Source organism: Periplaneta americana, chromosome 9, assembly GCF_040183065.1.
Source record: "Periplaneta americana isolate PAMFEO1 chromosome 9, P.americana_PAMFEO1_priV1, whole genome shotgun sequence".
Classification (NCBI taxonomy): domain Eukaryota; kingdom Metazoa; phylum Arthropoda; class Insecta; order Blattodea; family Blattidae; genus Periplaneta; species Periplaneta americana.
Window position 1 is genome coordinate 94,931,162 of NC_091125.1, and position 12,544 is coordinate 94,943,705.

The 12,544-nt window shown below is 35.7% G+C and overlaps 1 protein-coding gene across 6 annotated transcripts in view; it reads right to left on the bottom strand.

Annotated features, from left to right (window-relative positions):
* MFS16 (major facilitator superfamily transporter 16) overlaps positions 1 to 12,544 on the bottom strand; it is a 62,658-nt gene that overhangs the window by 48,146 nt on the left and 1,968 nt on the right. For all 6 annotated transcript variants that reach the window (XM_069835383.1, XM_069835388.1, XM_069835385.1 and 3 more), the window contains exon 2: positions 1,460 to 1,638. In XM_069835383.1, the coding sequence (XP_069691484.1) occupies positions 1,460 to 1,638 (179 nt within the window). The remainder of the gene's footprint in view (positions 1 to 1,459; positions 1,639 to 12,544) is intronic.

Consider the following 12,544-nt stretch of genomic DNA (forward strand, 5'->3'; position numbering starts at 1 on the left):
ATTAGGTACTTATATTTTACTTATTTCTTCATAAGTAATTACTTACATACAGAAAGTAAAAGTAATTACTGATTTTTATTCACATCACCCATAGACTACACTATATTAATACATTATTAGTCACCTTTATATCAAATGCAGTAAAATGTCCCTCTTTTATATTTTTAAAATCTGGCAACCCTAGCCAGCATCAAGTACATAATAAGGATTTCATAGAGAAAGAGATGAAAGAGAATGGGAAGAAGTAGGATTGTGAGAAATACGAGGATAAAGCGAAGCAAAGAAAAAGTTGATAATAAAAATGAAAAAAAAAAAACGAATAAAGAAATGGGACAAGGAAAAACAGGAAGAAAACGTAAGAAAGAGAAGAATGAAGAGAAGCGGGCTACAAGAGAAAGAAGAAAAGGAGAAAGGGCAGAAAGGAGTAGAGCAAGAGACAAAAATAGAAAAGAAAAAGGGAGGACTATGATAAAAGAAATGTAGACCAGAGAAGAAAAAGAAAAAGAGACATAAGCAAGTAAGTAGGAACAGGAGAAGGAGGAAGAAAGGAAAGGATTAAGTGACAAAGGAACGTGGAAATGATAGAACAAGTGGTGAAAGAAAAGCACAAGTGGAGAAGGAAGAGGATAAAAAAACAAAGGAAAAAGAACGTGAAAGGGAGACAAGGGATCAGGAAGAGGAGAAGAAAAATAATGCAGAGATACGAGAATCAGAAAGAAAAAGATAAAGAAAATAAAGAGGAGGAAGAGAAAAATAAGATGAAAACGAGAAAAGGAAGTAAGAGGAAAATAAGAAAAGGGGAAGAAAGCAAAGGCAGAGAGGAGAAATTGAGGATGAACAGCATGAAAAGAAGTAGTATGACAGTATTGAATAGCTACCCTACTTTAAAATCTGTATCTGAGAGTACTGTAACATGATAAGTCCATTTTAGGACACAGGCAAAAACATAAATATCACATAAATATCAGTTATGTTTTTCTTTCATAACTGATAAAGTTACAAACCTATTCACTTTATTTTCGGTATAGTGGAACCACAGTTTATCTTGAAAATTATAAGACAAGCACAGAAGTAAACAGAGTTATGCAAGACTTATCGTGGTATACCTGTAATATATGATCATTTTCTTTTGAAAAAATGTATTAAATCCGAAATCAGTTGTACCTAGGACTTAACAGAGTTTGTACCTTCAGACAGATCTCACCTTAAGGAATCCAGTAAGCTGGTGCTAGAATCTCAAAACTGAAAAAAATTGGACTTATCATACATTACCTCTGAGGTACAGAAATGATCAACCCTTTCCATTAGAATGTTAAAATTAGCTTATGATGAATCATTTACAATATCGTCACTTTTTTCTTCCAGAAGCACGGACTTTTACGAAGTCTCTGTCCAGAATTTGATAAATTAACATTATAATAAATTACTGACAAAACGATATATGCAAAATATTACTTACCAAATGGAGCATAATCACACCAATTGCTCTTATTTGAAGCATTAATGACCACACCAGGTGTTGGAGTAACATCACTACAATTCTGATTTAGCACATTCTTTACCACACTGATTGGTTTGCGAGACAGGTGGTAGCATGAGTAGGCCGCATACGTTAGAATAAACACACTTGCACGATACCTAGCAGATCAAAAACACAAATCAAAATACTTACATCTTTATTATTGCCTATTATCATCATCATCATCATCATCATGAAAGATTGGAGAATGCTGGGTTTACAGTTAAAGAACTACCCTTGAACAGAAAATTATTTAATTTAAATAACTTAATAGTTCACCAGAGAAAACTATGAATGAATGAACATCATCACCCATCCAATATATCTTGAAGGACATTCGGCCCATTCTGTCCTCTCAACAAGAAACAGAACATGTCCCAGTTCCTGTAGAAATGAATCTCCATTTCCCACCCAGGAATCGAATCGAACCTAAGTCCACTGGTCTTGTAGTTATTTTAAAGCATTTTATAATTACCTATAAATGAATTCATTACATGTGTTCTATTTAATTAAACAAAAATAATAATATCCTAAATCAGATAGCAATTCCTAGTTTCTTTAAGCACTGATTAATTTGGAATTAGATAAGAAGTATTTTTATGTCTTTAATAAACCATACAGAGTGGGTAAGATTATGATGTGCACGATTAGCCAAATATGTAGCTTGAGTATCAGTTTTCAATGCTGGAGATAAACATAGTCCAAATGGAATTTCTGGCAGACAAAAATGACGGAAAGGTCGCAGAAATCTTATAATATACCCATTATTAAACAATGAATACGAATACTATAAACCTTACATTTCATACATTATTTGACAAATATGCGCGCGCGAATGTGTGTGTGTGTGTGTGTGTGTGTGTGTATGTATGTATGTATGTATGTATGTATGTATGTATGTGCGTGGGCGCGCGCAATTGTATTCGTGTATGTACAGTGCATACATTTTATCTTTCCACACTTTAAACATCGTCTTTGAAAAGGTAAGCATTTTTTTTAACTATCATAATAGCAGCACCACCAGCAGTAGTAGTAGTAGTAGTAGTAGTAGTAGTAGTAGTAGTAGTAGTAGTAGTAGTAGCAGCAGTGGTAGCAGTAATAGCAGTGGCAGCAGTAGCTACTAGTAGCAGTGGTAGTAGTAGCAGTAGTGGTAGCAGCAGTAGCAGTAGTAGTACTATTAGCAGTAATAGCAGTAGCAGCAATAGCAATAGTAGTAGGAGTAAGAGTAGCAGCAGCAGTAGCAGTAGTAGTAGTAGTAGTAGTAGTAGCAGCAGTAGTAGCAGCAGCAGTAGTAGTAGCAGTGGTGGTCGTGGTAGTGGTAGTGGTAGCAGTAGCAGTAGTAGTAGTAGTAGTAGTAGTAGTAGTAGTAGTGGTAATTTATTCACCATAAAGATTTTTACAAATCATGGCTTCATCAATCTTATTTCTAGGTTTTAATCTAGTTTCTGATTATACAGTGTGTCCACCATGAACCTGACACATTTCATTTGGCTGCCAAAAATCAATGAATGGAAATAAGTTGGTAACATGCACTGCAATATGTAGAGAAACTGTGGAAATTTCGTTGGCTATTTTTAAAAACCCGCGCGAGAGGTTGTACGTGGCGCTGCGGTAGCTTAAGTCAAAATGGCAACAGCGCAAGAGCGAGCACAAGCGATCTAGTGGTATCACAGTCTACTATATAGTCACGAAGCTTGAGTTTTGAGGGTGCTAGAAACAATAGACTGTGACGGTACTATTTTACATTGCCTGTAATGAGGCGATATTAGCGATCCTAGTGGTCAGCAAATATCTAATGTTTGCATATTTACTACGTATTGAGCTTCGCGACTGTATATAGTAGACTTTGGTGGTATGCTGAAACAAATTCGGTGATTCAAGTGCAACGCAACTTTCGGCGCGTGTTCCAGAAGGACCCACCATCACGGAACGCCATTAAGACATAGAAACAGCACTTTTTGGCAACGTGAAGTGTGGTGAAATTGCATGGTGGCGGTAATGTGCGCGTATCAGAGGAGCGTGTAGCAGCAGTGAGACAGGCGTATGAACGAAGTCCACGCAAGTCAGTTCGACAAGCGGGACGAGAACTGGAGATGCCGAAGTCCACAGTACATAAGATACTGCATTGCTCTCTTGGGTTTCATGCATACAAATTGCAGTTGGTTCATGAACTGAAGCCAGATGACGGTAATAAGAGGCAGGCATTTGCTATCGACATGTTACAGCACATTGATGAAGACCCAACATTTTTAACTCGCATTGCTTTTTCTGATGAGGCCACTTTCATTTATCGGGCAAAGTCAACACACATAATGCGCGTATTTGGGGGTCAGAAAACTCACGCTGCATTGTGGAACACATTCGTGACAGCCCGAAATTAAATGTGTGGTGCGGATTGATGCACAATTTGATCATCGGCTCCTTTTTCTTTGCAGAACAAACAGTTACGCGCAATACCTACCTCGACATGTTGGATCAATTTGTTGTGCCTCAGTTAATGCATTTGCAGCCGAACGTCATCTTTCAACAGGACAGCGCCCCACCACATTGGAGCCTGATCGTTCGAGAATTTCTCGACACACAATTTCCCGGTCGCTGGATTGGGCGTGATGGACCGACAAGATGGCCACCTCGATCACCGGATATTACCCCTCTAGACTTTTTCTTGTGGGGATATGTCAAGAACAAAGTGTATACAGGCACAAAATTCGTGATCTTCAACAGCTACGCGGCTGCATAAGAGATGCCGTCAATTCCGTTACGCCTGAGATGCTTCAGAAGACCTGACAGGAAATTGAATTCAGGCTAGATGCTCTTCGTGCAACGAAAGGATCTCATGTTGAGGTGTACTGATTTTTTTAATAAAACTTGGTGAGTTACTCTTGATATTGCATGCATTCTTTTCTTTTTACCCCAAGCAGTATGAATTATACAGCAATTCCAAATGTGTCAGGTTCATGGTGGACACCCTGTATTACAAGCATATTTATGAATTTGTGTAACATTGTTATTGCAGGACATCAGGGGCCTGTTTCTCAAAAATACTAGTTTAGTAGTTCACCAGTTACTAGTTACCAGAGTATATTTCACCAGCTCTAGTAGATTCTGTTTCTGAAACTATTTTACCAGTCTAGTAACTTGTGACAATTTTTCACTAGTCACATGATCTCTTTCACTAGTCAGCTGATTGAGTTCATTTGTTTATAATCTTTGGTAGGTATTGTTATTTGAGGTTAGAAGGCTCAGTTTTTTGTGTTTTGGTTTTGATTTCTCTTTTCGGTTAAAATTCCATCAATTGAAAGCAAATTAACTATACTCAATATGATTAATGAATCAAAGGATATACTTACTATTCGGTGCTTTTTCAAGCAGAATAAGAAAAAATTATAAAGTAAACGAATGGACAAAAAATGTTGTAATATGTGAGGCTGTGGAACTGATACGGTACCTCAGAACAAAGATTATGCATACGTTAGGGACACTTACTGGCCCAACATTAAGAAAGCAACTTTGATCAGTACCAATTCAAGTTCACAGTATCATCATAGTCTAGTATATTATACAATCACGAAGCTTGAGTTGTGAGGGTGCTAGGAACAATAGACTGAGCCGGTACTATTTCACATTGTATGTAATGAGGCGATATTAGCGATCCTAGTGGTTAGCAACTATCTATGAATGCATATTTACTACGTATTGAGCTTAGTGACTGTATATACTAGACTGTGGTATCATAATATAAACATATTATGTAGTTAGTGGGTCTACTGCCGACATGAATGTCACTTATAACTTGATGAAAAATTCGCTAATTTTTTTTTTTTTTCAGTTTTATATTTGATCTATTCATAAATTAGTGTCGTTTTATATTTAAAATGTAGGCTAAAGTTGACAATGCCAGAAGAACTGGCAGTGGAGGAGAAAAGCCAGCAAAATTCACTGCAGTTGATGAATTGGTATTAGATTATTAGGAAAATATTCTGCATGTGTTGCTGGTCTAGGACAGAAAGGCCTGATGACATTGGAAAATAATCAACATCCCAATTTGTAGAGTATTTGAAGCTTTGCTGATAATGCATGACTTCTATTATATGTCTTGTTATGGCAGGTTCCACTATATTTAACAACTCTCCAAGCTTTTCAAAATTCAAATTATGGTTTATTTAACGATGCTCGCAACTGCAGAGGTTATATCAGCATCGCCGTTGTGCTGGAATTCTGTCCCGCAGAAGTTCTTTTACATGCCAGTAAATCTACTGACATGAGCCTGTCGCATTTAAACACACTTAAATGCCATCGACCTAGCTCAAGATCGAACCTGCAACCTCGAGTATAGAAGGCCTGCGCTATACCAAGTACGCTACCGAGGCTGACTCCAAGCTTTTCAGCATTCCCGTAAGGAATAATAATTGTTCTTTCTCGATATAGTTTTAGCTCTTCTCACAACAACTTCATCACTTCAGTCAGATCACTAAACCACATGTATTAAAAAAATAAATACAATATTTTGTTTTGATTCTCTGAGAAAGGTTGTCACTGGTAACTGATAATATAGAAATCACCAGTCTTTAGAGTCTTGTAGGAATATTCCTGTTGAATACTAGTATAATCAACTAGATTAGTATTTTGAGAAACAGAATCACTTATGAACTGGTGAAATCGACCAATATTACTAGTCTGTGAACTGGTAACTACTACTTTACTCTTGTAGTTTCTAGAAACACAGACTTGTAAAATAAACTAATATTACTACTGTACAGACTAGTATTACTAGTCCATGAGTTTTGAGAAACAGGCTCCTGCTGACACGATTTAAGAAGAATTACAACTAAGATAGTATAATAATAATAATAATAATAATAATAATAATAATAATAATAATAATAATAATAATAATAACAACAACAACGACCTACATGCCTTCACAATTACATATTAATACTTTCATGCAAGACAAATACCTCTACAGTATATGGCATATGATGCAGCAGCAACCTGTTGACTATGCTTTTAAATTTATTTTGTTTACTACTTATTATTGCGCTTGGAACTTTATTATACATGTTTATGCCTCTATGTAAAATACATTTAAGACTTGTGGTAATTCTATGAGCGGAGAAATGGATATGACTTTATGTTCTTGTTTAATACATGTGGTAGTCTGAATTCAATTTGAATTTTGCTTTGTTTTTATGAATGAAAGATATTGTTTCTAGAATGTATATACAAGGCACAGGCAGAATTTTGAATTCTGTAATGCGACCTTAAGCTTATAGGTACTTGTTTAATAATTTTTACAATTTTCTTCTGTAGCTTAAAAATTTCCGTAATTTTACTTGTTGTGCCCCATAATGGTATGCCATACTGAAGAATCTGGAAATGTATATAGCGAAATACATAGATCCAATCTTGCTCTCACAGAGTTGCCACTTCTTTCTTCTTATTCTTTGCAAAGCGCATACAAGACTGGCATATAGTCATTCATAAATGGCAGCATTGTATTACTTACATTAGAAGACAAACACCCATACCGGTAGTCAAATATATGCCTTTCTTGCATTCCATGAAGATAAAATCAGATATTGGTTTCGTTATCTTAAACACATTCTCTGTTATTAATGTTTAGGGTTATTGATTATAGGCGAAGCTTTTTAAACATGGCACAAACTAAACTGTTTAAACATTATTGACTTCTCCCTTAAAAGTAATTAGGCTACGACCTTGTAAATAAAAAAAAAGTATGAAATCGTTAATCTTTTGGTTCCTGAAATTAGAATTGGAATTACACACTATGTGCCTATACTTTAATGTTTACTTTTTTAATACCATTCCTTACCACTTTTTTAAGTACAGACAGTTAGTGCTCATATACAATGTAAATACACAACATACAAGTGTGTGTCCTTGTACAGACGGCATGCTATACATTTACTTTTTTCGATCAAGAGGGATGCTAAAAAAAATGTAGGCCTATTTCCGAGATTATTTCGAAATTAACTTTTGTATTATCACTGTTGTTTAGTCACCTGTATGAAGACAATGAACCTCACAAGTGATACCAAGAAGGCACCATTTACAAGCCAACTAGATCAGGAGATAATGGGGTAGGGTGGCCAGTTCCTTTTCCCCTTCATTGCATACATCGCCGACTAGCTACATATTGCACTAGTCAGACTTCAGATGCATACAAACAATTTTTCTTTCACTCACATATATCGTCAAGTAATGAGATGTAGAACTGCCTGACAAAAGATGTACATATCAGCCAGAATCTCAATCAGAGGACGTATTATCATTAATTTCCCTTAATTCGTAAAACATGATAAATTCCAGAAGTTTACTGAGAAAATTATGTGTGAATCCACTAGTCAGAAATGGTCAATTTCTAACAGGTGTTTGGAGATTTGTGTTGGTCAAAGATGCTATCAGAGCAAATTTTCTATGAGTAATTATAATAAAGTACTTGACAAAATTGGATATTGTGATAGGATAAATAGCGGAATTTTAAATAAAGCCTTCATTAAATTCAATAACTTGAATTGATTTGAAAACTTTGATTTCCTGCTGCATTCTCATTCAACTGGGCCATTAGTCTTATCTCCATGTGTGTTCTGAATAGACTAAGGGTTGGAAAGGACTTTAGCTAAACAATAAAACAATCAGAAATCCACATTAAAAAAAATAATAAAAATGATGCAATCTTTACACATACCTAATCTTTTTTTTTCTTTTTTTTTTTATCGGAATCTAATCTGAGAAAGGAAGTATGACAGAACATTATCAACAACAAGTCTGTCACGTCTGTGTCATTTGGATGATTTCAGTTGTCAAGTACAGTATCTTATCAAGTCTACACACAACCGCATACACCATCGGTCCTCTCTTCAGCCTAACTAACAAAATTTTTACTGATTTACTCAGCAAGCAACAAGTCATGTGCAAAATTTGAAATTCTGAACCACAACTCTTACATATAGTGCTGAAAGAGGTCACACTGAAAGATGTTTTAATGAGCTTCTATATGATATGCAATAGAAAAATATTAATAATGCAATATGTTTTACATCATCATCCTCAATTCATCACCACAATAAACATTTGCAAATCAAGCATTAGACTCCAGTGGATCCATTATGGCCTCCTACCATAGTTTCATAGAGTCCCAAATTCTTGAGAGCTTGTGAAGCATAAATGATAGAATCTATTTAGGCATTCTAGTGGGCTGAGGGCATTCTTTTCAAGTATAATTTTCAATTTTGACGGTATTGTTTGATACAAGCGGCAATTGTGTCAATGTGAAGTTCTTTCATGATATTGACATTTCATCAGTGTTCAAGATGCAAAAAACACAAAACTCCACCACATACATACATACATATATATATATATATATATATATATATATATATATATATATACACACACACACACACATACATACATACATACATACATACATACATACATACATACATACATACATACATACATGTTCTGCCCATGGGCAGGTCTTTCACTGTAAACCCACTGTAAATCTTTCCTATTTTCTGCCTTCCCCTTAATCTCCGTATATGATCCACATATCTTAATGTCGTCTATCATCTGATATCTTCTTCTGCCCTGAACTCTTCTTCTGTTGACCATTCCTCCCAGTGCAACCTTCAGTAGGCAGTTTTTTCTCAGCCAATGACCCAACCAATTCCTTTTTCTCTTTCTGATCAGTTTCAGCATCATTCTTTCTTCACCCACTCTTTCCAACACAACTTCATTTCTTACTCTGTTTGTCCACTTCACAAGCTCCATTCTTCTCCATATCCACATTTCAAATGCTTCTCTTCGTTTCTCTTTATTTCGTCCTAACATCCATGTTTCTGCCTCATACAATGCCACTCCACACAAAGCACTTCACTAATCTCTTCCTCAGTTCTTTTTCCAGAGGTCTGCAGAAAATGCTTCTTTTTCTATTAAAAGTTTCCTTTGCCATTGCTATCCTCCTTTTGACTTCCTGGCTGCACCTCATGTTACTGCTTATAGTACATCCCAAGTATTTGAAGCTGTCCACTTGCTCTACTGCCTCATTTAGAATTCGCAAGTTTACCTTATTTATTTTTCTTGTGACAACCATGGTATTCGTCTTGTTTGCATTTATCTTCATCCCATACTGCTCACAGCTGCCATTTAGCTCCAGTCGCATATTCCATATGGCCAGTTGCAAAAACGTTGATCAAATCAGGTTGTAATCGGATATCAATTGATGTCTCGTTTACTTGACTGACAGATTGAGTTGCAGGAAAGTTAATATACAATCAGATGGTTATGGTCAACAGATTGTCGATTTGACTGAGAAATGAATATGGCAACAGCGCCAAATCAGCTCACAATACAACCTTCAACTGTTTAACGGCAGTAAATAAACATTAAATTTGTTATTATATGTTTTTTAGAGGTTAGGAGATCAAGATGATATGATTTCAATAAGAAGAAACCAAGAGACCCAAATTTTAGCTCCCTGATAGATCTCTAATATTAAATATAGTGGATGGATATAGGTACATTATTCAAAATAAAGAAATTATGCAATAATACACTCAAGCATAGTTGATTGCTTCCTACTCAGCTTGAAGCTAAGACCCATTGATAAACATAGAACTCTCCTTTTCACATCCCCAAATGCTCCTTCTCTACAGTTCCATGTTCATATAGGCTAGGCTATGTGAATTGTGTTGTATAGTTCCTCTGGTTCAGTCCTTGGATTAGACAGAGATGTCTGCAGAAAATAGAGCAAGAATAGCTGCTATCATCTAATAGGATTCCATTTCCCCAATCACAAACCCAGCACGTAACCTGCACATGAGGAGTATCGTGCTATCATGTGTCGAACCTTGGCAAAGGGCTACTACATTACAAAACTTTAATGATGATGTACACACAGCCTGCACATTTATCGAAAAGAAACTTTTTCTGTTCCAGTAGAGTTTGGCATTATTTCTACCAAGTAATATAATGGGGATATGGGTGCAGTCAATACAACCAACTACTCGTGGAAATTCTTTGTGAATTTCAAGACATTCCCTATCCAGGTGTGGCTGAAAATTCTCTGTGAATTTCAAGACGTTCCTTTTCAGAATATGGAGGCTTTATATAAGTCTCTGCTAATAAAGAACGTTCATGGGTAACTTCTCTAACACTCTGCAGACAGCAGACTTATGCACCTCAACAATATCATCCAAGACTATCTGAAAGGTCCCAGTTACATAATTTCTTAATGTAATTAGAAGCTAATTCATTAGAGACAGAGGATAATTTCTTTTAGTTTGTCTACATATATTTCTTTTAATTTTTTATGTGCCAAACAACAAGATTCTTTACTTAACCTAAATCGTTTTCAAACTTTTCTTCAAACATAAAATATAACAACTCATCTTGTCTTTGTATATTCCGTTGCCTTAACAATATTTCTTGCTCATAAATTTAAAAAATTTCATCTGAAGAATCCATAGCAGAATATTTTCCAAAAGAATAACAAATGGATATAGGCTATATACGCTAAACATAACAGAGAATAAACTTGATTGGAGAATCATTAGGCCTATTTGACCAGCAAAAAATTTGTGTGTATATATACAGATTGCTATTTCTGCAACAAGAATGCAACTGATTGCCAGTCAAACTCCAGTTAACCATCGATCAAAATCCGATCATAATGTTTCTGCAACTGGATATTAGTATCATCTCCTCTTCTGCTAACAACGCCATATCATCGTATGCACTTATTCTTCTTCCTCCTATTATCACTCCTCCCATATCCTGAAAACAGTTATTTACTAAATCCTCCAAGATGATGCTGAACAGGGTAGATGATAAAGGGCATCTTTGTCGTACCAGTACTCCTCTATTTCACTTCCTTCAGACATTTCTCCCTCCATCCTGACTCCGACTCGTTTCATATATAGATTACTGAACAGCCTCCTGCCTTTCCAATCCACACTTATTTTCTTCAGGATGTCCATCAGTTTGTTCCAATCCACTCTGTCAAATGCCTTTTCTAGGTCCACAAACACTATATACACTTCTTTATTCTTCTCTCGGTATCTTTCGCCAATTGTTCATAGTACTCATGAATCGTATAGGCCTATATGCAGCAGTCAGCATTTTACATAATTCATCTAAAAATTTTGAGATCAGTTTGCTGAAATATGAATGGATTTTTTTATAAAAATGTAATATTTCATACTAACCCATAAAATAGCCTATATTTTTTGTAGGATTATAAGAAAACCTGTAATTATTTTCTTCTGTGCCAAATTGAACGTTGGTCAGTATGGCAGACATCATCGAGGATCAGTGATGGATTAGGTTTGGAGGATCAGTGATGGATTAGGTTTGGTTTATTCAGGTTTCTGGTATACCTTCCAAAAAAACGTATAATAGGCCTATGCAAGGCGAAAAAAACCTGAACAAACCAAACCTAACCTGTCACTGATCCTCAATGATGTCCGTCATAGTAACCAACGTTCAATTTGACACAGAAGAAAATAATTACCTGTACTTTAAACGCCCTTAAAGACAGAAAGTGAGAAGAGACGGAGAAAAAGAGATGAAAAGAGTATAAACATAAAATTTACTCTGTCACACGTTAAAAGTGTTAAAATTGTTAAAAAGGTATTTACCTTCGACAGACGGGCCGTCTGTCGAAGGTAAATACCTTTTTAACAATTTTAACACTTTTAACGAAGAGACACTGAAGACGACGACAAATAGCGTCGAAACGGGCCGTCTGTCGAAGGTAAATACCTTTTTAACAATTTTAACACTTTTAACGTGTGACAGAGTAAATTTTATGTTTTTAACAAAGTGTTAACGAGAACTTTAATCAATGAAAAGAGTACCGGTAGATAAAAGTTACGAGTTTTTATTTCCCATCCTGTTAGCTCCACAATCGTGGAAGACACATGAGTTAATGCATAACTGGCATAGGCTATATGTGAAAAGGTGGTGGCTCCGGCAGTATGCACTTGTTCCTAA